At 39.4% G+C, this 26,777-nt stretch overlaps 1 protein-coding gene across 5 annotated transcripts in view; it reads right to left on the reverse strand.

Moving 5' to 3' along the window:
• Ptp69D (Protein tyrosine phosphatase 69D) overlaps positions 1 to 26,777 on the reverse strand; it is a 107,777-nt gene that overhangs the window by 59,335 nt on the left and 21,665 nt on the right. For all 5 annotated transcript variants that reach the window (XR_011229127.1, XR_011229126.1, XR_011229125.1 and 2 more), the window contains exons 3-12: positions 23,706 to 23,832; positions 22,664 to 22,833; positions 21,864 to 22,002; positions 20,186 to 20,340; positions 19,586 to 19,695; positions 17,317 to 17,491; positions 6,319 to 6,539; positions 5,429 to 5,779; positions 4,263 to 4,441; positions 3,107 to 3,244 (exon numbers count right to left, since the gene is read on the reverse strand). Coding sequence is in view for 2 of the 5 variants with exons in the window: in XM_045741117.2 (XP_045597073.1) it covers positions 3,107 to 3,244; positions 4,263 to 4,441; positions 5,429 to 5,779; positions 6,319 to 6,539; positions 17,317 to 17,491; positions 19,586 to 19,695; positions 20,186 to 20,340; positions 21,864 to 22,002; positions 22,664 to 22,833; positions 23,706 to 23,832 (1,765 nt within the window). In the remaining 3 variants the exon portion in view is untranslated. The remainder of the gene's footprint in view (positions 1 to 3,106; positions 3,245 to 4,262; positions 4,442 to 5,428; positions 5,780 to 6,318; positions 6,540 to 17,316; positions 17,492 to 19,585; positions 19,696 to 20,185; positions 20,341 to 21,863; positions 22,003 to 22,663; positions 22,834 to 23,705; positions 23,833 to 26,777) is intronic.

Consider the following 26,777-nt stretch of genomic DNA (forward strand, 5'->3'; position numbering starts at 1 on the left):
CAGGTAGGCCCAGTGCATCCCCTGTAAGCCAGGCCAGATCAGCACTCAACTCGAGGAGCTCTTGAGGAAGTCTCTCCAAAAACACCTATATACACTATGCAGTACAGTAGTAGTAGTAGTGCTCAAAATAATGGAAAAACTAAACAAAACACAAAACCTGGGCATGGAGAGGGTGAGGGGGGGGGGGGAGGTTGAAAGGGAACACAGTCCATACTAAAACAAATCAGGGCCACCAAATATATTTTGTTGGAGAACAGTTGCACTCTACTACAGATGTATGCTGTGCAAATTGTCGTCTAAGTGTCGGTGTTTAGGGATTTTAAATACTGTTATAATGTTTTTCTGCTTCTGACATTTTGCCAATTTTATCCTGTTTGTGTGTGTTTCGGTGTTAGCCTTGGAATTATATTCCCAAGTCTATTTCCTCTTTCTGACTCCTGCAGTTGCCTTCACCTTATGGTGTCGATTTATAATAATAATAATAATAATAATAATAATAATAATAATAATAATAATAATAATAATAATAATAATAATAATACTCCTTCCAATAGCTTCAATCATTTGCAAATCCTGTACTGACATAAGTAAACACAATCCTCTGGCACATACGTTAGGTACCCAACAAACATAACATGCTCAAGTAACATTTAATCAAAGCTCGATCAACACCGACTCATTGACTCACTATTACATCAATGTCATTTTGACAAAATTTGCCTGGGAGGGGATGGGGGGGGGGGAGGGTGAAGGTTGGAAGAGGGTTCATTAATGGTCTCAGGACAGCCTTGAGAGATCCCACTCGCAACATCTTTACAGTGTGAATCCATTTACTCTAATGTGCCTCTCCATCTTATGGTCAAGCCTTCTGTGAAGAGCAGTATTAAATGATTTTTGAGTCTAGGGAAATTCAGTTTACTATGTCTTCTTTCTCTTGTTGTATTCTGGTGTGTTTGCATACATTTAAGATTATTTCTAGGTTGCATTTTTTGATACTGTACTTTCAAACCGAAGTATTACAGGACACAAGTGGATTTCCTAAATATCTGTATACCAAATACAACAGAATTCTGATGAGAAATTGTTGAGGGTTTGATAAAAATGAATTACCCTTCACTTTAATATGATCAATTTAAAACCTCTCAAAACAACCACAAGCAATAAGACATTTCAAAATTTTTAACTACTATCTTAATAAAAAAATAAATTGTAATTGTAATACTGCTATTAATCACTCTAAGCTATTTTGCATGATGACCAAACCACACAAGAAAAATTTTGAAAATGATATAGCAAACAAAGCCAAGATCGAACCAAAGCTACTCCACAGTCACATCAGAAGGAAAACAACAGTGAAAGAACAGGTATTGAAACTTAGAACAGGCGAGGACAGGTATACAGAGAATGACAGAGAGGTGTGTGAGGAACTCAACAAGAGGTTCCAGGAGGTCTTCACAATAGAACAGGGTGAGGTCACTGTGCTAGGAGAAAGGGAGGTAAACCAGGCGGCCTTGGAGGAGTTCGAAATTACGAGAGAGGAGGTCAAGAGACACCTGCTGGATCTGGATGTTAGAAAGGCGGTTGGTCCAGATGGGATCTCACCATGGGTACTGAAAGAGTGTGCAGAGGCACTTTGCTTGCCACTCTCCATAGTGTATAGTAAATCACTAGAGACGGGAGACCTACCAGAAATATGGAAGACGGCGAATGTGGTCCCAATATACAAAAAGGGCGACAGACAAGAGGCACTGAACTACAGGCCAGTGTCCTTGACTTGTATACCATGCAAGGTGATGGAGAAGATCGTGAGAAAAAACCTGGTAATACATCTGGAGAGAAGGGACTTCGTGACAAATCGCCAACATGGATTCAGGGAGGGTAAATCTTGCCTTACAGGCTTGATAGAATTCTACGATCAGGTGACACAGATTAAGCAAGAAAGAGAGGGCTGGGCGGACTGCATTTTCTTGGATTGTCGGAAAGCCTTTGACACAGTACCGCATAAGAGGCTGGTACATAAGCTGGAGAGACAGGCAGGTGTAGCTGGTAAGGTGCTCCAGTGGATAAGGGAGTATCTAAGCAATAGGAAGCAGAGAGTTACGGTGAGGGGTGAGACCTCCGATTGGCGTGAAGTCACCAGTGGAGTCCCACAGGGCTCTGTACTCGGTCCTATCTTGTTTCTGATATATGTAAATGATCTCCCGGAGGGTATCGATTCATTTCTCTCAATGTTTGCGGACGATGCTAAAATTATGAGAAGGATTAAAACAGAAGAGGACTGTTTGAGGCTTCAAGAAGACCTAGACAAGCTGAAGGAATGGTCGAACAAATGGTTGTTAGAGTTTAACCCAACCAAATGTAATGTAATGAAGATAGGTGTAGGGAGCAGGAGGCCAGATACAAGGTATCATCTGGGAGAGGAAATTCTTCAGGAGTCAGAGAAGGAAAAAGACTTGGGGGTTGATATCACGCCAGACCTGTCTCCTGCAGCACATATCAAGCGGATAACATCAGCGGCATATGCCAGGCTGGCCAACATACGAACGGCATTCAGAAACTTGTGTAAAGAATCATTCAGAACTTTGTATACCACATATGTCAGGCCAATCCTGGAGTATGCAGCCCCAGCATGGAGTCCATATCTAGTCAAGGATAAGACTAAACTGGAAAAGGTTCAAAGGTTTGCCACCAGACTAGTACCCGAGCTGAGAGGTATGAGCTACGAGGAGAGACTACGGGAATTAAACCTCACTTCGCTGGAAGACAGAAGAGTTAGGGGGGACATGATCACCACATTCAAGATTCTGAAGGGGATTGATAGGGTAGATAAAGACAGTCTATTTAACACAAGGGGAACACGCACAAGGGGACACAGGTGGAAACTGAGTGCCCAAATGAGCCACAGAGAAAGGTGAGAAAAGGTGTTTTCTCACATTAAGGTGAGAAAACTGAAAAGAGTTTACACATTTCAGTGTCGCCGCGTTCTCACTCGCACCACCAGGAGTAGTTCATGCATGCAAACAGAGTGCACACCCTAGGCACGAGTGTTTGCTTACTGACTCTGCTTACATTGGTATAGATTTGGAGTACATTATATATGACTTACCCAGAGAATGCCTCGGCAACATAAGCACCAGTGGAGGAAGGAGAGCGGTGAACCTCTTCGTACGTACTGAGTGGCAGCTTACTGGGCTCGGGCAGATTCTGAAGTGGTGAACCTCCTTCCAGCTTAACCACCACAACCCTACAATTAATTATACCAGATTATATAGGGATGCAAGAATCAACAGTAAAATGTATAAACAATAGCTATCGTGGTGTTACAAAAGTCATCAAATCATTTTTACAGCATTATTACAAATGATGATCCAGCACAATCAACTCATCATTTAATATTTTATGAAATTCCTCTGGAAATGCTTCAGTTCCTTCCAATATTTACTTAACTTACTTATTATTTCTGGAAATTTTAAGACTTCCTTTCACTCTCTACAACCCCCTGAACACATGCTTCATTCTATCTCAGGAGGGAGCATTCACCTGCATGAACATCTAACCTCACAAACATTTTACCCCACCCTCGGCATTCACATTCCCACCCTCGGCATTCACATTTCCACCCTCGACATTCACATTCCCACCCTCGGCATTCATATCCCCACCCTCGGCATTCATATCCCTACCCCAGCATTCATATCCCTACCTCAACATTCATATCCCCACCCTCAGCATTCATATCCCCACCCTCAGCATTCATATCCCCACCCTCAGCATTCATATCCCCACCCTCAGCATTCATCTCTTACCAAAAACTGCTTATCCTTACACTAACGACCATTTTCATTCCTTTCCATCATACTGCTGCTGCTCGCACTCAAAACACCCTTTTAAATGTTGTGTATATCTTCACTACATTAGGAAGAAACTATTGCTAAAATAATGCTAAAATTTTAGCATAAGCCTTAAATTAAAAATGTAAGTAAAAAAGTAAAATTAAGCTTTACATTTTCATCCTATTTTAATACCATAGTTGCTGCACTTAGGACTCACGATTTTGGTGCACAACCAACTGAATATATGTTGAACTTACAAGCACAAAATCATATGTTTTACCCTACAAAACCACTTGAAAATTGGTTTCAACTCATGTTTAATTGAAATACTAAAATTTAATATTTATACAGAATGTAATTATAAAATAGGTGCATCCAAAATGCCTAAAAAAATGTATTCAAAGGTAAATAATTGTAATATTATCAAACCTGTGACAGCAAATGGTTCCGTTACGTTCAGACACTCGTGGAACTGGAAGCTTGAGTACAATCTGACCTTCGTGCACATATTTCCACCAAGTTACTCGCTCAGAAACTGGCACCCAAACAGGCATGCGGCACACTGCGTTCATGGGAGAGCTGTACTGGCGTTTTATGCCTGCATAAACCTATAAAACAAAATCTTTGAGCATATAAACACGTAATTATGAAAATAAAATGCTAAGCCAGTATGGTTACATAGTAAGCACATAAATGCTTCTTATTAATTCACAGAGAACACACACACACACACAGTAAGGTCTATCACAATTATGCAGATAATGTGATTGAGTGATGATGGATTAGAAAATGGAACTTTGAGCTGATCACACAAAGTGTAGTTGAGGAATGAAACAAGAAAAGGATTTGCAGAGGAGCACTTGAAGCAGATTGGTCAGATGAAACACCTCATTTAATATCAAGTCGTATAAATTATTCGAGCGAATATTAGAAATCGTCACTAGAAATAGCACTTAAAAAACACACAAGGAAATCACAATACCATGAAATATCTAGGAGAAAATCTCTGGAGCAAGGCAAGGCATGCATCTGAGGTGACTTAGGATGCTGCTTGAATTCCACTGCCCTGCTCCAAAGATAGTCTCACTTGAAACAACATAACAACCCCCGTCTCTACAGATGCATGCATTATCCACCCAAGATGCGAGTTTAATCCCACCTCAGTGCTCCAAATGATTTCCTTATAGACATACCATGCTACTGTGATTCCAGTGTGCATCAAAAATATCTAAAAAGACAGAGAAACAATCAATTGATTACAGGATGAGAGATAAGAGCCAAGATATATAACTCAAACCCTGCAAGTACAAATGAGCACAATTAAATGAGTAACTAATAATACTTATTGCATAACAAGAAACTAAAAAGATGTTACACAAGAAATAACTCAACCCCCCACATATGAGAAGAAAGGAGAAGCGACAAGATGGTCCACCCTGGACCCAGGACTGACCAAAACATCCTCACTTTCATTCCTTTTATGAATTTTATGTATGTGCTGGGTTATTAATTTTAAGCCACATTACTGTGCATTATTATTTACATGCCACACAATGGACGAACCTCCAATACACCGAAGGAAGAAACATACGAACCTTAACCGTATAATTTGTGTTGGGCAAGGCATTATAAAAGGTGTAGTTTCTGAGAGACGCAGCCACATTTTGCTTATGTTCATTATTGTAGTACTGCCTCTGTCCTTCCTCATTAATGAACGATGCAGTTTCTTTCAGTTCAATTTTGTAATGGTCAACTAAACTATTTGGGTTGGTTGGAGGCTTCCAATGAATGTGGACAGTATTGGCCATGTGTGGGTTCTGCTTGCACTCAACCAACAAATCAGAAATTACTCCCGGTAATCCATTCAGAGTCCTTCCAACTACCGGAGGAGAATATTCCCCACAATCTCGTTCTCGGTCGGGGAAAACATTCAGACACGCGGCAACCTGCGGATTAAAAAATAATATTAACATATGGGTATATTTTCTGATTATTCATTGTGGTCACATCCCACAGAAATCAAAGACCCACAACCAAATAAAAAGTTCTCAAACATACCAATCAGTGGGCAATACAGCAAGAACCTAAGTACTGTATTATCAATTTATAGTCTATGGGAAGAACCACTCTATGATCATTACACATCAATGAAGGACAAAATAAACCATACTTGGCATTCTTCTCTCAACCAGGATCATCTAATTAACAAATAGAATATTTATTTAATAACATGACACCACATTTTCATTATCGTGTAGAGGGGTGGATGATGCCCAGACGTGACAAACTATTTTATTAGCAGGATTAAACTACTGTACTAATATAATTATATATTTTTAAAAGAGAAAAATTTAAGTTCAAGCAACTATCAAATGAACATTATTCCTTAAATAATTTGAGTTCACCTATCTTAAAACACTAGTTAAAATAATTTCATCTTAAGACTTTTAATTTCAAAATTATACAAAACACATTTATTAGAGACCTTAAATTTGTACTCTGTGGATGGCTTGAGATCAGTGAATAAATGATCGACAGCTGGAGAAGCCACAAACAACTCTTGAACATCTCCTGTCGTTGGATCACTGAGAGACAGATGGTAACGTCCAACAAATTCCTTGCTATTTTCACTCGGCTGGCTCCAACCTACAGTAAAGGAGTCGAGGCCACTGCCCTTTGGAGATGCTTCTGGAATGAATCTTGGTTCTGAAATATATAAATACAAAATGTAATACAGTACAGGACTGAAAACTAACCGGCTGTTAATTTGGTATTTACTATAGTTTATTTAAACTAATCCACTACCTTGCAGGACCTAATCATTCTCAGGATAAGTGTATAATATCAAATACCACATTAACCATATCAAATACCATATATTTACTTTACACAGGTTGGTACAGAAGCAGATGAATCTGACTCCTGTTAGCAGGCTGAGAGCTTTCCCTTCCCATAGTTCAGGGTAAGCCTTATCCTATTATTTTGACAATATAATGGGTTCAAGAACTGAGGTGTGAGTAATGAAAGATGTTTTCCCCACACATTTAGAGTGAGTACCTGGCATTGCAAGCAAACAAGCATTAGATCGGTGCTATATTTTAAAAGGAGTGTTTACAGCACTATAAGAACAGTTTGCAATGCAATTTTGAAGATCAATGATATTACTGTAGTTTTCTGGAAGAGCAGAATGATGGAACAATGCATCTATCTTCTTTAAGTTACAAACCTGTGGGATTCGACAAGCTTAACAAGTTGTTGACTTCCAAGCCTTCAGTATTTCAAGAAAAGCAAAGAAGTTGAGTCACAAGGTAGCTGCTGCAGTAGTACGAGTCCATGGTCGGTGGTCACATGGCTATGGGTAAATAAGCAATGACACTGTCCAAGAGGACTAATAATGTATGAGACTACAACAGAGTCTGACGTCTGACAATCACCAGTTGATCAACAGTTGAGAGGCGGGACCAAAGAGTCAGAGCTCAACCCCTGCAAGCACAACTAGGTGAGTGCTTGATTGGTCTTGCCATTTGGAAGGGACAAGTTCCTCAAGAGGGAGCCCAATGCAATGATTCTTGCTCAAGATATCGCTTGGAAACAACAACAAATTTAGTAATGACTAAGGAGCTGCATTGCTAAACTTCCTCAGGAGCCATACAGTTTGTCTCAAAAACTTTAAACAGTTAAATCTAAAGACATTATAATGAGGCAATCTCAAGATATCCAACAAAAGCTTACTTGAAAAATATCAAGTTGAAAAAAATTAATGACAAAACCATAAGGAAACTAAAAAATATATATTTCAAATCTACATGTAGAGATCAAAGTAGACATAGATAATTATGCAAACAAGAAGTCACAATAATGTGGCTGTAGATCAGACCCCAACACACACATCTGACACCCAACACACACATCAGACCCCCCAACCCACACATCTGATACCCAACACACACATCAGACCCCCAACCCACACATCTGACACCCAACACACACATCAGACCCCCAACCCACACATCTGACACCCAACACACACATCAGACCCCCAACCTACACATCTGATACCCAACACACACATCAGACCCCCAACCCACACATCAGACCCCCAACCCACACATCTGACACCCAACACACACATCAGACCCCCAACCCACACATCTGACACCCAACACACACATCTGACCCCCAACCCACACATGTGACACCCAACACACACATCAGACCCCCAACACACACATCTGACACCCAACCCACACATCTGACACCCAACACACACATCAGACCCCCAACACACACATCTGACACCCAACACACACATCTGACCCCCAACCCACACATGTGACACCCAACACACACATCAGACCCCCAACACACACATCTGACACCCAACCCACACATCAGACCCCCAACCCACACATCTGACACCCAACACACACATCAGACCCCCAACCCACACATCTGACACCCAACACACACATCTGACCCCCAACCCACACATCTGACACCCAACACACACATCTGACCCCCAACCCACACATCTGACACCCAACACACACATCTGACCCCCAACCCACACATCTGACCCCCAACCCACACATCTGACACCCAACATACACATCAGACCCCCAACCCACACATCTGACACCCAACACACACATCTGACCCCCAACCCACACATCTGACACCCAACACACACATCAGACCCCCAACCCACACATCTGACACCCAACACACACATCAGACCCCCAACCCACACATCTGACACCCAACATACACATCAGGCCCCCAACCCACACATCTGACACCCAACACACACATCAGACCCCCAACCCACACATCTGACACCCAACACACACATCAGACCCCCAACCCACACATCTGACACCCAACACACACATCAGACCCCCAACCCACACATCTGACACCCAACATACACATCAGACCCCCAACCCACACATCTGAAAATGTAGGAACTCAGACATTTTGGTCAGTCCTGGACCATCATCAAATTGTTGTTTCTATTCACTAATATTTCAAACTAATTTTCTATCCACAATGCAACCATTTATGTTTACTGATTATTTTGTTATATTTCTTTATAATTCAGCTAATGTTTAAACACGTTTACAAGCAACTCTGTCAGACTTGAAACAAGAGTGTTCCCTAAATGCTAAGAAAAATATCCACAGTTGCAACTACAGTATATAAACATCAACAACTTCAATAAAATCATTTTTATTTGTTTTAATGAGAAATCTACTACCTGTATACTGTATATACAGTATATATGCACATGCATTTTGAGCTGGCTTCTTTCCAAAATAGAGCCATAACGGCACATTAAAATTAACATTGCCTGACAAAAATTTTACTTTCATTACAAAAGTCCTCTTTCCACATCAAGATTCTAACTGCACTACAAATTCTTGTATCCACAATGGTTCAAAACTTCCATTTCCCATTTCAAAAAATTATTTCCACTATAAAAACAGTACAATTGAAGAGATGTGCATGTGTGCATTGCGCACACTAACATGTTTGGGCATTCCTACATGTGACTGTATGCATACATGTGTTTGTGTTGCATTCGTGTGCAAGTAATTACTTAAATGTAGTTACAGGATGAGACCTATGCTCGTGATGTCTCGTCTTCCCAGTACTCTTTGTTGTATAATACTTTGAAACTACCGACGGCTTTGGCCTCCACCACCTTCTCACTCAGCCTGTTCCAACCGTCTACCACTCTGTTTGTAAAAGAAAACTTTCCAATATTTTTTTGCACCTTCGTTTCCTCAGCTTAAATCTGTTCTTACCTAGTAGTAGGTGCCCCTCTAAAAAGACTAGGTGTCTGTATCCTCTTGTTCGTGAAGTTGCTGGTTTCAGGAATTCCTCTTTGTCAATATGGTCGATTCATGTTAGTATTTTATAAGTGATGATCATATCACCCCTTTTTCTACTATTTTCTAGTTTTGGAATACTGTACTTAACACATCTAGTCTCTCCTCATAACTCATGTTTCTCAGTTCCAGAAGCCCTTTTGTAGCATGCCGTTGCACCTTTTCCAGTTCCTTTAGGTGCTTCTTGAGATTGGGGCACCATACAACTGCTGCATATTCCAGTTTTGGTCTCACAAAAGTCATGAACAGTTTCTTCAGTATTTCACCATCCATATAATTAAAAGCAAGTCAGAAGATGAAAAGCGCCGCATATATTCCTCTCACAATGTTCTTTATGTGTTCCTCTGGCGACAGCTTACTATCCAAAACCACCCCTAGGTCTCGTTCTTTATTAGAGTTCTGTAATTCCTGACCACATAATTTGTAAGTTGTGTGTGGTCTATTTTCTGATTCAACATTCCATAACATGGCATTTATTCATATTGAATTCCATTTGCCAATTGACACTAAGCACCTATTTTATCTAGATCGATTCGAAGAGCATTACAATAGTCTGTGTCTCCTATCTTCCCCGGTATCTTAGTCTCATCCACAACCATGTTCATATAATTCTGTATACCTTCTGGTAGATCGTTTATGTAGACGATAAACATTACTGGTGCAAGAACTGAACCCTCTGGTACTCTACTAGTAACACTCCTCCAGTCAGATACATTGTCTCTGATTACCACCCTCATCTGTCTGTGTTAGAATAGTTTTCATCCATGTCAGAAGTCTCCCTGTCTCCAGAAGTCCCCAGCATGTTCCAGTTTCCAGAACAACCTCTTGTGTGGGACTCTGCCCTTTTTTTAGGCTCCAGATAGACACAGTCAATCCAACCACCTCTTTCCTCTAGTATCTATGTGGCTCTATCATAAAAACTAAGTAGATTTGTTACACAGGATCTTCTTGTTCGAAAACCATACTGTTTGTCTGTTATTATGTCATTACTCTCTAGGTGTTCAACCCATTTGGTTCTAACTATTGCTTCTAGTGTTTTGACTACCACGATTGTTAATGACATGGATCTATAATTTAGAGTGTCTTCTTGGCTACCATTTTTATAGAATGGTACTATGTTTGCCCTTTTCCCATATATCTGCTACGATTCCTGTACACAGGATGTCTGCAATATTATTTGGAGTGGAATACTCAGCTCAGTTGCACATTCTCGCAGCACCCAAGGTGAAGAAACTTCATCAGGTCCAACTGCTTTATTTCTTCCTAGCCCCTTGGGTAATTTTTCAACTTCATCTTGGGAAACCTTTATGTACTCTATGGTGTACTCTGCAATTGGCACTGGGTCCAGCTCTCTGAAATCCTCATTTTGTACAAACACACTTTAGAACTGTTCATTTAGCATTTCACACATTTCTTTTTCATTCTCAGTAGTCCTGCTCCCCATTCACAATCTCTGGATTTTATCTTTTACATGCAGCTTGCTTATAATGAACTTAGAGAAAAGGCCTGGATCTGTTTTACATTTGTCCGCTATACCTTTCTCAAAGTTCCTTTCTGCCTCTCTCCTCACTGCTGTGTAATTGTTTCTTGCTTGCTTGTAGTGCTGGTATGTTTGTAGGTTAGGCATCTTCCTATGTTGGACCCATTTTTTTGTCTTATCCTCTCTTGCCCTTATCCTCACAATTGCTGTTGAACCAATCTTGTTTTCTGGCCCTGCATCTCCGTTTTGATCTGAATGTTTGTGTGCCTTCATCGTATATTTTGCAAAATTTACTTCCTTGCCTAGCAACAAGTCTGTCCAATTAAAACTCATTAAAGAATTTTCTAAGTTCCCCATAGTGTCCTCTCTTGAAATCGAGTTTATCAACAGTTTCAATGTCCCCATTCTCTTCTAGATTATGTCGCATATTTAATTTCCAACCGGACACAATCACACTTTCCCAAGGAAGGGAAGTACTGGATGTCAAATATCTCTTCTTCTTTCCTGGTGAATATTAGATCCAGTATTGAGGAACATCCCCTTCCTTTATTCTTGTGGCCTGCTTAACGTGTTGATACATGAATGTCTCCAGAATGAAGTTTTCAAATCTGCCTGTCCAATTGTTCTTCGTTCTTGCTTCGTGTGTTGCCTGGTTGATGGGGTTCTGAGAGTTCTACTCCCCAAGCCCGGCCCAAGGCCAAGCTCGACTTGTGAGAGTTTGGTCCACCAGGCTGTTGCTTGGAGCGGCCCGCAGGGCCACGTACCCACCACAGCCCGGATGATCCGGAACTTCTCTTAGAAAACCGTCCAGTTTTCTCTTGAAGATGTCCACGGTTGTTCCGGCAATATTTCTTATAGTCGCTGGGAAGACGTTGAACAACCGCGGACCTCTGATGTTTATACAGTGCTCTCTGATTGTGCCTATGGCACCTCTGCTCTTCACTGGTTCAATCTTGCATTTTCTTCCATATCGTTTACTCTAGTACGTTGTTATTTTACTGTGTAGATTTGGGTCCTGACCCTCCAGTATTTTCCATGTGTATATTATTTGGTATCTCTCTCGTCTCCTTTCTAGAGAGTACATTTGGAGAGCTTTGAGATGATCCCAATAATTTAGGTGTTTTATCTTGTCTATATGTGCCGTATATGTTCTCTGTATTCCCTCTATTTCAGCAATCTCTCCTGCTCTAAAGGGGGAAGCGAGTACTGAGTAGTACTCGAGATGGGACAACACAAGTGACTTGAAGAGTACCTGTACAACCATTGTGATGGGATCCCTGGATTTGAAAGTTCTCGTAATCCAGCCGATCATTTTTCTGGCTGACGCGATATTTGCTTGGTTATGCTCCCTAAACGTTAGATCGTCAGACATTATTATTCCCAAATTCTTGACATGCTGTTTTTCTACTATGGGAAGATTCGATTGTGTTTTGTACCCTGTATTGTGTTTCAGATCCTCATTTTTGTCGTACCTGAGTACTGTACCTGAAATTTATCACTGTTAAACATCATGTTATTTTCTGCTGCCCAATCGAAAACTTTGTTGACATCTGCTTGTAGTTTTTCAATGTCTTCAGCAGAGGTAATTTTCATGCTGATTTTTGTGTCATCTGCAAAGGACGACACGAAGCTGTGACGTGTATTTTTGCCTATATCAGATATGAGAATAAGGAACAGTAGCGGTGCAAGGACTGTACCTCGAGGTACAGAGCTTTTAACATCGCTTGGACTCGATTTTATCTGATTGACTGTTACTCTTTGTGTTCTGTTCGACAGGAAATTGAGTATCCAGAGTCCTACTTTTCCAGTTATTCCCATTGACCTCATTTTGTGAGCTATCACCCCCCCAAATGTGACCCCATGGTCACATTTGTCAAACGCCTTTGCAAAGTCTGTGTATACAACATCTGCATTTTGCTTTTCTTCTAGGACTTCTGTGATTTTGTCATAGTGGTTGAGTAACTGTGACAGACAGGATCTTCCTGCTCTAAATCCATGTTGTCCTGGATTGTGCAATTCACTGTTTTCCATAAAACTAGAAATTTGATTCCTAATCACTCTTTCAAACACTTTTATTATGTGTGATGTTAGTGCAACTGGCCTATAATTTTTTGCCAAGGCTTTACTCCCCCCCCCCTTGTGCAACGGAGCTATATCTGCAGATTTATGGGCTGCTGGTATCTCCCCTGTATCCAGGCTCTTTCTCCATATTACGCTGAGTGCTCTCGCTACTGGTACTTTACATTTCTCTATGAATATTGAATTCCATGAGTCAGGCCCAGGAGCTGAGTGCATAGGCATATTGTCAATTTCTCTTTCAAAGTCTTCCGAGTTTGTGGTAATATCCGTTATATTATCTGCAGCTTGAATGTCATTCATAAAGAAGCTGTCTGGGTCATCAACTTTCATGTTGTTTATTGGTGTGCTAAACATAGCCTCATACTGGCTTCTTAGAATTTCACTAATCTCTTTGTTGTCCTCTGTGTACGTACCTTCATTTTTAATTAACGGTCCAATACTGGTCGAGGTTTTGGATTTTGATTTTGCGTATGTGAAAAAATATTTCGGATTTTTCCTTATCTCTTGTATAGCTTTCTGTTCCAATTCCATTTCCTCAGACTCATATGATCGCTTCAACGTTTATTCTATTTCTTCGATCTCCCTGCTTAGGCTTTTTTTCCTTGCTTGTGATAGTTGTGTCTGCCGAAGCATTTCCGTTATTTTTTCCTTTTCCTGTACAGTCGTCTGCGTTCTCTTTCTAGAGTGGTCCTCTTTCTGCCCCTCCTCACAGGTACGTGCTTCAAGCAGACCTTGTAAGCTTCAGCTGTCAATTGAGCTATTCCCTGTGTGGGAGTTTTGTCGCTTAAAGACCGCCTCCCATTGAATGGTTGCAAGGTCTACTTTTATTTTTTCCCAGTCAATCCTCTTATTGTTGAAATTGAATTGATTGAATATTCCTTCTCGCATGTTGGGTCTCTTAGACCTACTACCGTTATTTATGCTAGTTCACACTTCAATGAGCTTATGGTCTGAGTATGAAGTATCTGAGATTGTGATGTCTCTGATTAGTTCATCATTGTTTGTGAATAACAAGTCTAGTGTGTTTTCGTTCCTAGTTGGTTCTGTAATCTGTTGATTGAGCGAGAATTTGTCACAGAATCTCAAAAGTTCTCTGACCTGTGGTTGGTTATTTCCCGGGTCATCCCCTGCTATGATATTTGTGTTTGCCATTCTCCATCTTAGACTCGGTAAATTGAAATCTCCAAGGAAGATAATATCTGGAGCTGGGTTTACTAGGTTGTCAAGTATGTTCTCTATTTTGTGCATCTGCTCTGTGAATTCCTCAATCGTTGTATCTGGCGGTTTATATATTAGAATAATAATTAGGTTTAGTTTCTCTACCTTAATTCCAAGTACCTCTACCACCTCATTAGTTGAGTTTAGTAGTTCTGTGCATACCAGGTCTTCTTTAATATACAGACCTACTCCTCCATTTGACCTAGTTTTTCTATCACATCTATATAAATTATAATTTGGAATCCAGATTTCACCATCCATGTAATCTTTTGTATGAGTTTCCGTGAATGCCCCAAATATTGAGTTTGACTCTAATAGGAGGCCATTTATGAACTTAACTTTATTTCTTGACTTTGGCTTTAAACCTTGAATGTTTCCAAATATGAATGATTGTCCATATTGTGTGTAACTTCTGGAAGGTTTTGGTAGTTCTCCCTCCTCTCTACCCTGACCCAGGGTGTGTTGTTGTGGCAATGGTTTGTCCAGCTTTGGAAGTGATACTGGGGAGTGTGATAGTCTCTCTGTAGTTGGGGGGTGTAGTATGTGTGGGCTTGATGACGAACCGTAGTCCAGTCTTGGGCATTTCCCCTTCTCCATCCGTACTCCTGCCACGTTTCTGCCTGTCTGTTTCTCCCTCTGTTTGTACCTGCCTCTAAAAAATTTTGTGTGTGTGTATATGTTCATATGAGAACAAGTACTGATGTGTATGCATGCCTGCATGTGTTTAGAAGTGCATGTGAGCAAACACATGTACACACAGAGCTCACAATAGCGTGATGCATCAAATGAACAAATCCAAAACATGTGCTTATATGTACACACACCTGCATGTGTGTACATGTTTGTGTATGTCTATGCATATGTTCCTGTATATATGAATGCTATGCATACATGCTGCATGAAGGAAAGGCAATGAAAGACAAGGGTGTATCTACGAGAGAGACTGTGAGATTGAGAGGTGCGTATTGGGAATACGCTTGTGTTACTGAAAACTGACACATAATCTCTACTTTTCTCCATTCTAAGTGAAATACTGGTACTGTCATTGAAGAACAAAAAAGACAACACATGCAGGTATTAAAGTGCACACTTCAAAGTAACTTACTATTGTGCAAGACACAAGACCGCAGGAGAGAGAATGCACAAGTTGTGTCTTTGTCCTTGTACCTACACCAAGTAAGATCACAGGCTTGCTATTATATCTCAGCTGGTAACTACAAACCGCAATGCATCTTACCTTTACCATCAGATGCAGTGTCTATCCAAACAGCCGCAGAGTGAATCCAAGGTAATATTTATGCACAACTCAATGTAAATATGAATTTTAGATTAATATATAACTAATGTAAACTGATTAAGTATTGAATGAAATGGAATGCCCCTTTCTGGTGGGCCGCCAGTAGTTCCCCGAGCCGAACTATACACGTACTGTAGTACCAATTTAACATAACAGGTAAGGCCTCCATGACCCATCTGTCACCTACCAGGCTGTTATGACTAGGCCTTAGGCCTCAGCATAACTTTATTGAAATAGCTTGAGTTTAATTGATGAACCATTGTGAGCATATGTAATTAGCTAGAAAAGTGCATATTGCCTAGTTTAAAATGTTGCAGTAGGACTGTATATGCCAATATAGTGTTTTCATGAGATCAAAAAATGTATTCCAATTTACCAGTAAGCTTTCTACTTAATTTAAAGGTCCCCTTTTATACAATTGTGTAGAATTCTTATTTGCATATATTGTGAAATTGTGTGAAACTGCTTTGCCAATCAATGTAGGCCTAGGTAGATCATTTTATTTATTAGATTGGGTAACGGATGAGCTCTAACATATAATTATTACTATTACATTTGTTAAGAATTTCCATGAGATTCTGGTGATTAATCTTAATTCAATTAAGATTTCCAGAAGATTCTGGTGATTAATCTTAATTCAATTAAGATTTCCAGAAGATTTTGGTGATTAATCTTAATTCAATTAAGATTTCCAGAAGATTCTGGTAAATAATCTTAATTCAATTATAAATTTAATTGATGTAATTTATAAGGAATGGATACAATATTATAAAGTTAAAATCTTTTGTCAGACCAGTGGTCGTTAGCTGATACAAATTAACAATGCTCGAATGAACATGGTGATGTTGCCATCTGTGTGTCCTGTACTTTTATCAAGGTGTGTCAATCTTATCTGTAAGGTATTAATTAATATGTATTAGTGAATGTGTTTACAGTAGGTTATTGATAATGAAATACAGGGGAAGTGTGGAGTAGAAGTTCGTGGATCCTGTAATTATTAAGACCACTCGTCTACGTTAATGGTATACTGGCCACTGGGGAAGTAGTGAAGCCAGCTCCTTGTTCCTGCTTGCTCAGTGGCATGAGGTACACCACAGCATTTTGACATTTACAGTACCTGCTTCTATGCCTTTTCTTGTAGGCCTCAAGTACTACGGGTCATGTTGCTCTATTGAGCCAGCTGTAAGGTGTCAAGAGCTCACTGCTATTAAAACTCCCTGGGCTTCTCTCTCACAAGTTAAACAATTATCTCTTAGAACAGTTAAACATAAAATAATATCCACAGCTGGCACTGGACTAGAGATAATGGGAAGCTAGTTTATGATTATACATCAGTGTCGTAGGTTTAAAATCACTATGATAAGGCATTCTTAAGTTAGATAAACACATTACAAAACCATACTAGAGAATACCTAATAACCAAGTGTGTAGTGTATCAAAACAAATCATTTCACTATTTTCTGTACACTTCTTAAGACTTAAACCATAAAACTCTTATACGGTGCTACAATAACTTACCTTCACTAAGCAAGGTGACTGTTTCAGGATCACTCTCACTCACTCCAACTTCGTTGGTAACTTCAAGCTTTACACGAACTTCCTCACCAGGCGAGCCAACGTCGTCCAATATGATATTCTTTTGATCCTCGGGAAGCAGTGAAGATTCACCAAAGTCATTATCACCCGTAGCAATCTAAAAACAATATGGAGTGTGTAAAACTATATAAAATTAGATTCAATAAATATCTCTACAGCTTTCTATATCCAGTTTGTTTTGTTCTGAAACATGCCATAATATGAAATAAAATTCATAGTGTTCTATGTATGAAGGTAAACACAATGAATACAGTTTCCAGCAAGGTGAAGACTTGTAAGCATCTGAATGTGCTGGTGACAGTTATTAATTTAACATTAAAAAATAATGGATTCAGTGTAACCAAGTGCCCCTTTCTGGGATCAGCTGGATCTGTAGCACAGTGGTCTATGTCCTTGACACACTATCATGGATCACAGAAAAGAAATGTTTGGGCATGTTTCCTTTTACCTGATGCCTCTGTTCACCTACCAGTAAATAGGTACCTGGGAGTTAGGCAAGCGACGTGGGCTGAATCCAGCGGCAGATCAGTAGTTGGCACAGGAGGATCTCAATAAGCATAAACAAGCTTCCTATCCCTGACATCCAGAATTATAAGTAAGGTACATACTTGATATGCCAGGCTTCTTTAACATTAACAATCTTTACAACTAAGGACAAGACTTATTTTTCAACTCCATATTGCCTCCCTCAACTGGATGCAGGGCACGTGGTGATTACTCAACTGACTACAGAGACGAACCTCCCACAAAAAGATCACAAATCACTTAACCTTCATCCAAGATATGTTTCGCAATCACTGAAATACTACACAAAAGTCTGGGGTTCACACTACACACAGCAGAGTGACAAGTGCAGAAAATGGCAATGTACAAGACTTTCCGTTATATCCAAATTAAAGGGTAAACTGCACCGGCTAAATGTAGGCATTCCAACATGTGCCAAGGCTGCCTTGTAAGGTCATGGCTAGGATCAGTGAGGACTCAGTAATGTGGTGTGCTGATCCCTGATTGGCTGTATGCAAATGCCATGTTTTCTGTTTGTTTGCCAGATGTTAACTTCAGTGTGCAGATTTGATATGATCCTAGCAGTGGATAACAATGACAAGTTGCACGCCCTGTGCTCTTACTAGGAGATTGGTTGTGATGTCTAGAGGTATACACTACACTGGTATTCCAAACCAACCCCAAACGAGAAAGATGCTGGGCTGGCACCAACTGCAACTTCCTCAGATTCTCCAAGAAGCCGAAGTAACCCAGTTTGCAAAGAATATGATCCCTCACTAGCAAACAGGACCGATGACTGCTATTCCCAAAACAGCTAGTCGTCGAGGTAGACCAGAAGGCCAGAACACTAACTTCTTCATGATGTAATTTGCAGAGAATCACTCAAGTCAGTCTGCAAGTAGTGAACCAGAAAGGTAAACCCCAATAGTGGTAATCAAAGTGTTCAACTCAGAACCCCAACCAATCCCTGAACCACAGATAGATCGGTAAAATATAGATTTTATATATTTAATATTATATTTGGATCGATAGATCCAGAAGGAGTTCTGAAGGTTCAGAAAAAAGAAAGACTCAACAGCATCTGGTTGACCAAGAAAACAGTGGTAATCTGAAATATTGGATAGGGAATGTGCCTGTTGCACATTTTGATTATTCAACAACATATAAAAATGTTTTGTTTATAAAATAAATTTATTAGAGGCCCTTGTTATGATGTTTACTTAATATGTATTTACATTTTTTATAAAGCCACCAATCTCACCTGGTTAAAAATTTCTGGGGACATGTTAACAAAGGTTTATTAATTGTTAAATTAAAAATGACCTGTGCATTAAACTATCAGATAACACTAGAGGTTAGCCATCAAAAATACAAATGTGTAAGGATTACAAAGAGCGCTGTGATAACTGCATACAGTATTACTAAGGAATTAACGTCAAGAAAAAAATGCGCGAGTGCCCCCCAAGGGGTGCCCATAAAAAAATCTTACAAAAGTCAACTCACTGGTGTGTGAGCTCAGTGTTCCAAGAGAGGGAGTGAATAACAGTTTAACATAGAATGAACATTTTAGTCTAGGCCCATGTATACATATTTATGAATAGAGTTGTCTGTGTCAGTTAAAATAAAGGCTTCTTCTTACAAAATTAAAATGTCAAGTGATTTGAGGCTAGAACAGAGGAAAACTTACATAGATCTTTGTCTGCTGTACTGGGGAGTTGTTGTCATGAACGGTCCACTCTAACTGTATCTCACTTGTGCCTATAGCACGTACCTTAGTTAAATTCACTTCTGGTAAATCTGTAAACAAAGATAACAACACATTTAATTATCACCAGCACAATAATTAATGGACATAATGAAATCACAATTATCCAATATATATATATATATATCTATGGGATACTTTTAGCCCATCATGGTCCAGTTGGTAGTGCGTGCGCCTGAGGAGTTCAGGGATGCTGGGTTCGATCCCATCGTATACAGCCTGAATATTTTCTCATAACTGATTCATCAATTATATATTTGTAGCCAAATTCAAGAGTTCTTGTATTTTTGAGGCATAATTAATTAGTCACTGACAGTGTGACTGCTTGACCAGCCATGTCCTTGCTGTTTGTGACAGCACGACTGTTATTGCAGCTTGTGACCTGCAAACTGAAGCAATTCATTCAAGCAATTAATATTACAGTATAGAAAAAAACTATAATAGTATCAAAACAATATAGTAACTGCCAAATACATACCCAACTAGCACAGTAACTTTCCAGTGAAAAGAATGCAAGCTTACCCTGGACGAGGAGATACGGGTCACCCTCTTGGTCGCCTGCACCAACCTCATTTGAGGCTATACATTTGTAAGTTCCATTGTCTTTGAGAGTGACATTGTCAATAAACAAATCAGACAGGTGAAGTTCTGATTCCTGGCGAGTCTCAATACTGAACCTGAAAAGATTTATGCCAATCTATATTATTGCTACGGGTGTTCAAAATTTGTTCTATTGTTACAATAATTAGTTTGTTTACAAACACCAAACATGAATGGGTCTATTGGTTTTCTCATGCCCACCTTGCTAGCCCTGAAAGTGTACTGAACCAACGGAAAATAGGTCCTCTGTACTACTGTACTATTGTGCTTTATCATTTGACATACAACACTAATGTATCAGATGACATGTTTCCATCATTTCTTCTCCTATAACAACAAAATGTTCCAACTTTTCAAAACCAATACCAAAACACCTTAAAATGCAAAACCCCTCTAATGCAATACCATCATACTTGCTTTACTAACAGAATAATGATCTTCCATCAAGTAAATGGTAAAGGAAAGTATCCTAAGCATTATTTTGGGCCTAAATATTGTGCATGCTCTGCAATCTTCAGTCACAATACCATGACTGGAACCGATAGCATCCAAAATCAACACATCAGACACATCACAAGGTGACGATGTGTTAGTCGTGGTACACTATCAAATTTATATGTTCAAGATCAAAATTGTCATTACTTCTCTAATGTGTAGGTATAGTGTTGATAAACTTATCAATTTCACTTACTTTTAGCACACTTGCTTTGTATACATTTTCTGCTAATTTACATTCTAGTGATAGAGTAATGATACAGTAGCACCCCCTGGTGTAACAAACTCAGCTAGAGCAGGTCAACATGTTCGGGTAAATAATGGTGCCCAATTGCCACATCTTATAGCACTGATGTGTAGAATGCTTGGGAGATGCCATGATACAAGAATGTAGTCCAAAAATGTGCAAAACACAATTGTGAGGTTCCTCGGTGAAAATAACGCAGTGGTTGTGCAAATGTCAGGCATCAACTCTTGTAGAGGCAAACCCACAATCACACCATTTAATGCAAATCCGAATTAACATTTTTTGCTTTCTCAAGCATTACCTCATCCTAAAATATTTCAACCCGTTCTCGCACTGGCTTATAGTCAATAATGGCTTATTTAATAAGTGCATATGTGACATACTAATTGATTGTGAATATTTTAGTTTACCGTAAAAAGCTTCATAGAAAACACCGACCTCGCCTAACCTTCTTAGTATGTTAAAATAAGCATCTTATTGCTTCTTAATTACAATTATTACTTAACCTATACCGTTGATAGGTTAAGTAATAATTGTAAATAAGAAGCAATAAGATGCTTATCTTAACATACTAAGAAGGTTAGGTGAGGTTGGTGTTTTCTATGAAGCTTTTCAAGGTAAACTAAAATATTCACAATCAATTAGTATGTCACATATGCACTTATTAAATAAGCCAATATTGACTGTAAGCAAGTGCGAGAACGGGTTGAATATTTGCACTTGCCCCCTTGCTTTATCAAGCCTTAGCTCATCCTAGAATATCTGTACTTGCCCCTTTGTATTAGCTCATCCTAAAATATTTGCACCTACCCCTTTGCTTTATGAAACATTAGCTCATTCTAAAATATTTGCACTTACCCCTTTGCTTTATCAAGCATTAGCTTATCCTTGAGCCAGTGGACCTCAGGGGCAGGGACGGCAGCAAAAGTACATGAAAGCTTGGCCTTGTGTCCGACTCTCACAGTAGCATTCCGTGCCTCCATTAAAACAGGTCCAGCTGCAAATTTAAAGGTATTCTTTATAATTAGGAAAATTATATATTAATTATAATACAAGCTTAAATTGAAGAGCCGATTTAAACTGCAAGAGACTGTTAAATAGGTCCCAGCATACATACACGAAACCAATTAGTATTACTGGAATTACTGTACATGTATTTGTAAAATTAATAATAAGTATAATACATGATGCAGCTCTTATTTCTATGCCATACTGGATATTAAAACCATGTAAATAGAGCACCCACTGTAATGAAATGCCCGGTTTTAGAGCTCAGCCTCGGTAACTTTTCTCACAACAACTCGTATATGTAAGATTCACACTGTTTATAGAGAACAAAGACCCTTGCAGTTTCCCTTTGTCTCTTAACAAATCGAAGAGCAGGTGGGGTATCAGAGATCAACCCAATACTGAGGCCAACTCCCCTAAAATGTAATAAAAAGAGGGAACAAGATACCCAAACTCTCTCTAAGATATGCTGTGGAAAAGTGCACACTGCCGAAACAAAACTGACAACTACTCAGCAAGTGATCTCAACAACTACTGTACTCCCATCTGCCATCAGGTGAGAGTCAGACCAGTGCTTGTTCAAGCAGTTCCACCCACCCTCACTCCTCAGCCCCGAAAGCAATGTACATCATTTTATAATCAAAACTTACCCCGTACATGAATGGTGACATTTTTGTCAATAATTTTGTCTTTGTTGGATTTGCTAATATGGCAGTGGTAGTGCCCTGAATCATGCAAGCCAACACGGATGATGGTCAGGTGACTGCGGATATTCTGTTCTTTTCTCTCAGTTTCCACATGCCATCGTTCATCATCTGGCCTGAAAACAAATAATAAAAAGCTATGCAGATAATGAATCACAATAACTTGGCTGAAAAAATATTGACCAAACCACACACTAGATGACAACAATCAACTTGACTGTTGTTGACGACGACAACAATCAACTTGATAATGGTCCAGAACGGACTGAAACGTCGTCATCTCTTCAATTTCTAGCGTGTGGTTTGGTCAACAATAAAAAGCTATGAACTACAATACAGGACTGTACTGATGCTATTATTTTTTTTTTACATAAGCTAAAAGCTTGTGATTAAGACCACTTACTATCCTACCATTCCTGTCCCATAATACACATTTTTTACTGTATCAACCCAACTGTTGAAAATGGCACTTATTAACATAAATTAAAGCACTGTAATATGATGTTTTCTATGCATCTAGACAAAACACCTTAATTATTCACTGAGTGGCAAATCAAGAGAAAGGTCGATCTTTACTTGTACAATCAAGATAGACCATTATGTTTTTGTATGGTCTATCTTTACTTGATAGTATATTGTACACCCAACTTTGCAAAATTTTTGCCCAAAAAATTAATATGATAAGCAGAGAGTAAATCACATTAATGTGGCTGAAAATTTGACTCAGAACCCACACCTCTCAAAATAAAGAAAGTGATGACATTTTGGTCCATCCTGGGCCATTATCAAGTCATGTAAAGAGAATGGTAGAGAAAGTCAATATACAAGTCTTAATCTGATAAGTTAATCTCATGTTACTATCTGGAAAGAAAATACAGAAAATAAAATGCAAAGTAAGTACTGTAATTATCAAAAGAAGGCACCATGCCAGAAAGACTTTGTAGCACATACGAAGGTCAAGAAAATGTTGAGAATAATGCGCACTTACGTAATATTATGGTGGCCATGAAGCCACTGTAGGTAGTCACCCCGACCCTTGCAGCTAATGGTGACATTTGTTCCAGCAACTGGTTCATTCTCACCAACTATGGTCATTTCTCTTATCATTTGACTCCCTGTGAAGTACAAAAAAAAAAAAAAGTAGCAATTATTACCTTACTTTAAGCAAAGTACACAAAAGAAACATACTAATAAAATGGAACCTCAAATCAACAAACCTCGATTCAGTGATTCTCCAGTTGGAACACACACTTTCCGTGCCAGATTTATTCACCTAATTCAATGAATAAAGGTTTGCTGAAGTAGGCGATGTGTAGATTTGCTAAGAATGTTGGGACTAAGGTCATAGATGGAAGCAACATTACAAGAAATAGTTAGGGCCTTGGGAAAACCATTCAGCATATTTAACAATTTCGTTCGGCGACAACTCAGTATCGAGTCCTCCATTAAATAGATGGAAGTCCAGTAAGGACTCAGCATTGAGTCCTCCATTAAAATATTTGCCAAAAAAAACGTTTTTTATCTGATTTTGGGGGGACTGATTTTAAACTGAGCGCCGCTTTTGGTAGGCCATTTGGCACCCAGGCGGCTCGGCCCACGCCGTAGGCCCACTGTTTACGCTCCACTGTTGTGACCGGTGTCACCTCCCCTCGCGTCTCGAACGTGTGAACATTTCGGCTACTTTCCTCAAGGGTTAACTCTTCAGGAAACATTTTCCTGCTGCAGGTGAAGTGGATAAAACTAATATTCAACCCATGTCATGCTCTACAAACAAAACTGAATTGGTAAGTACAAAAAGTTTTAGTATTTATAGTTTATATTGTTGTTTATACTTTATTGTACATATTGTATTTGCAATATTGTTCTTCAATTTGCCCTAATATGCATGTATCCATCTAAAGCATTCTATTAGAAAAAATTTCACACCAAAATGAGCGCTGTAACACGAAAATTGATGTTAGCAACCGGAAAATATACTAAACATTTGTGGGTGGGAATTGGGGGTGTAGCAAGTGGGCTTCTGGGCGCTCCCTCGCGGGTAACACTTGGTCCATCTTCAAGTGGAAGCATCTTCAACTTGTCGGCGGGTGGAGCGTGACCAGGTTTTTTATTTTATATGCATATACTCCTCTAGAGAATTCTATTGCGAACCCACTGATACCAAAATGAAAGACCTAGGACGAAAATTGAGGTGACCAAAGTGAAAAGAGTGTATACATTTTATCACTCTTGCGTGCTCCCGGGTCACTCGCTCGCACTTTCTCTGTTTGCTGCGGGCGATAAGCCAGGCTTTTGGAGTTTATATGCATTTACTCCTCTAGAGAATTCTATTGCGAACACATTGATACCAAATTCAATATCTTAGGATGAGAATTGAGGTGACAAAGTTGAAAAAGAGTATACACTTTTCAGAATTACCGCGCACTCCTGTGGAATGCCCAAACCCACCCAGGGTAGTGGGGAGGTCGTGCGCCCAGAGCACGAAAGTGTTAATACCGAATTATATGGATCTTTTTTAGTCAGCAGAGGTTTTTTCTTCAGTAAAATATGGTCTTGTTTCTCTTTGAAAATGAGATTTCATGGCTAGGGCATCAGTGAAATCTATTATATTTAAATAAATCTCTTTACATACAAGTTCTCTTGGTAGTTGTTTTTCATATAACAGGTTGAAATTAAAATTCCCCCTCGGTGAAATCAGCCCATAGAGCATGAGAAATATTAGGGTATGAATGGCAACACATAATATGGCTCCAATCACATTTTTTATTACAGTACTGTTGTAGATGGACTCAATATTATATGAAACAGTTGGAACCTTGAGAAAGCTATCGAGGATATTTAAAACCAAATCCTATGGTTTGTTTTGAGTTTGAGCTGACAAGGCTTTTGTTCACTCAGGTATACCTGCTTACCTGCTTGATGGGGTTCTGGGAGTTCTTCTACTCCCTAGGCCCAGCCCGAGGCCAGGCTTAACTTGTGAGAGCTTGGTCCACTAGGCTGTTACTTTTAGCGGCCCACAGGTCCACATATCCACCACAGCCCGGTTGGTCCAGCACTCTTTGAAGAAAATTATCTAGTTTTCTCTTGAAGATGTCCACAGTTGTTCTGGCAATATTTCTTATACTCGCTTGGAGGATGTTGAACAACCGTGGACCTCTAATGTTTATACAGTGTTCTCTGATTGTGCCTATGTTGTTGCAACCTTTGCAACCCAGGTATGGCCTTGCTACCTTTCAGAAATGAGTTTTGAGGCTGGGGATGTGAAATAAGCTACACCTGATAAAACAAAATTTGCAGACATGCTCATTTGGTAGTAGTCTATTACATTAAAGGTTGAAATTAAAATTTTACTTAGTGAAATTATAGCCCATAGGGCATGGGAAATGTATCCTGAAGGCATCTACGGTTGCAACAATTACTCACCGCAACGAACTGGGGTTAGTCCCCATACAGTTTGTTGAATCAAGGTTGTATCTACTTGCATCCATCTGTATTGAATTACTGTACCAAAAACAGAATGTGTCCACCCTGTATTATATTACTGTACCAGCAACAGGATGTGTCCACCCTGTATTATATTCCTGTACCAACAACAGAATGTGTCCATCTTGTATTATGTTCCTGTACCAACAACAGGATGTGTCCATCCTGTATTATGTTACTGCTCCAGTTTACCTAGAGTTTACTAGGAGAGGGTTCTGGGAATTCTTCTACTCCTCGAGCCTGACCCCAGGCCAGGCTTGACTTGTGATAACTTGGTTCAGCAGGCTGTTGCTTGGAGAGAAACATATTCACTACAGCCTGGTTGGTCCGGCACTTCTTGCAGGAATTTATGTACTGTATGTAATTGCTTCTTGAAGAACTCCACTTTGTTTTTGCAATATTTCTTATGCCTGCTGGGAGAGTACAGAACTGTGGACTGCTATGTTCATACAGTGCTCTCTGTTTTTTTTTTTTTTTTGTATACACAATATACAAGAGTTCTAACATTCTTTTAAAACCACTAACATGCATAGCATTTCGGGCAGGTCCTTAATCTTAACTTTCCTTGGAATACAAC

The sequence above is a fragment of the Procambarus clarkii genome, chromosome 19, assembly GCF_040958095.1.
Source record: "Procambarus clarkii isolate CNS0578487 chromosome 19, FALCON_Pclarkii_2.0, whole genome shotgun sequence".
Lineage (NCBI taxonomy): Eukaryota > Metazoa > Arthropoda > Malacostraca > Decapoda > Cambaridae > Procambarus > Procambarus clarkii.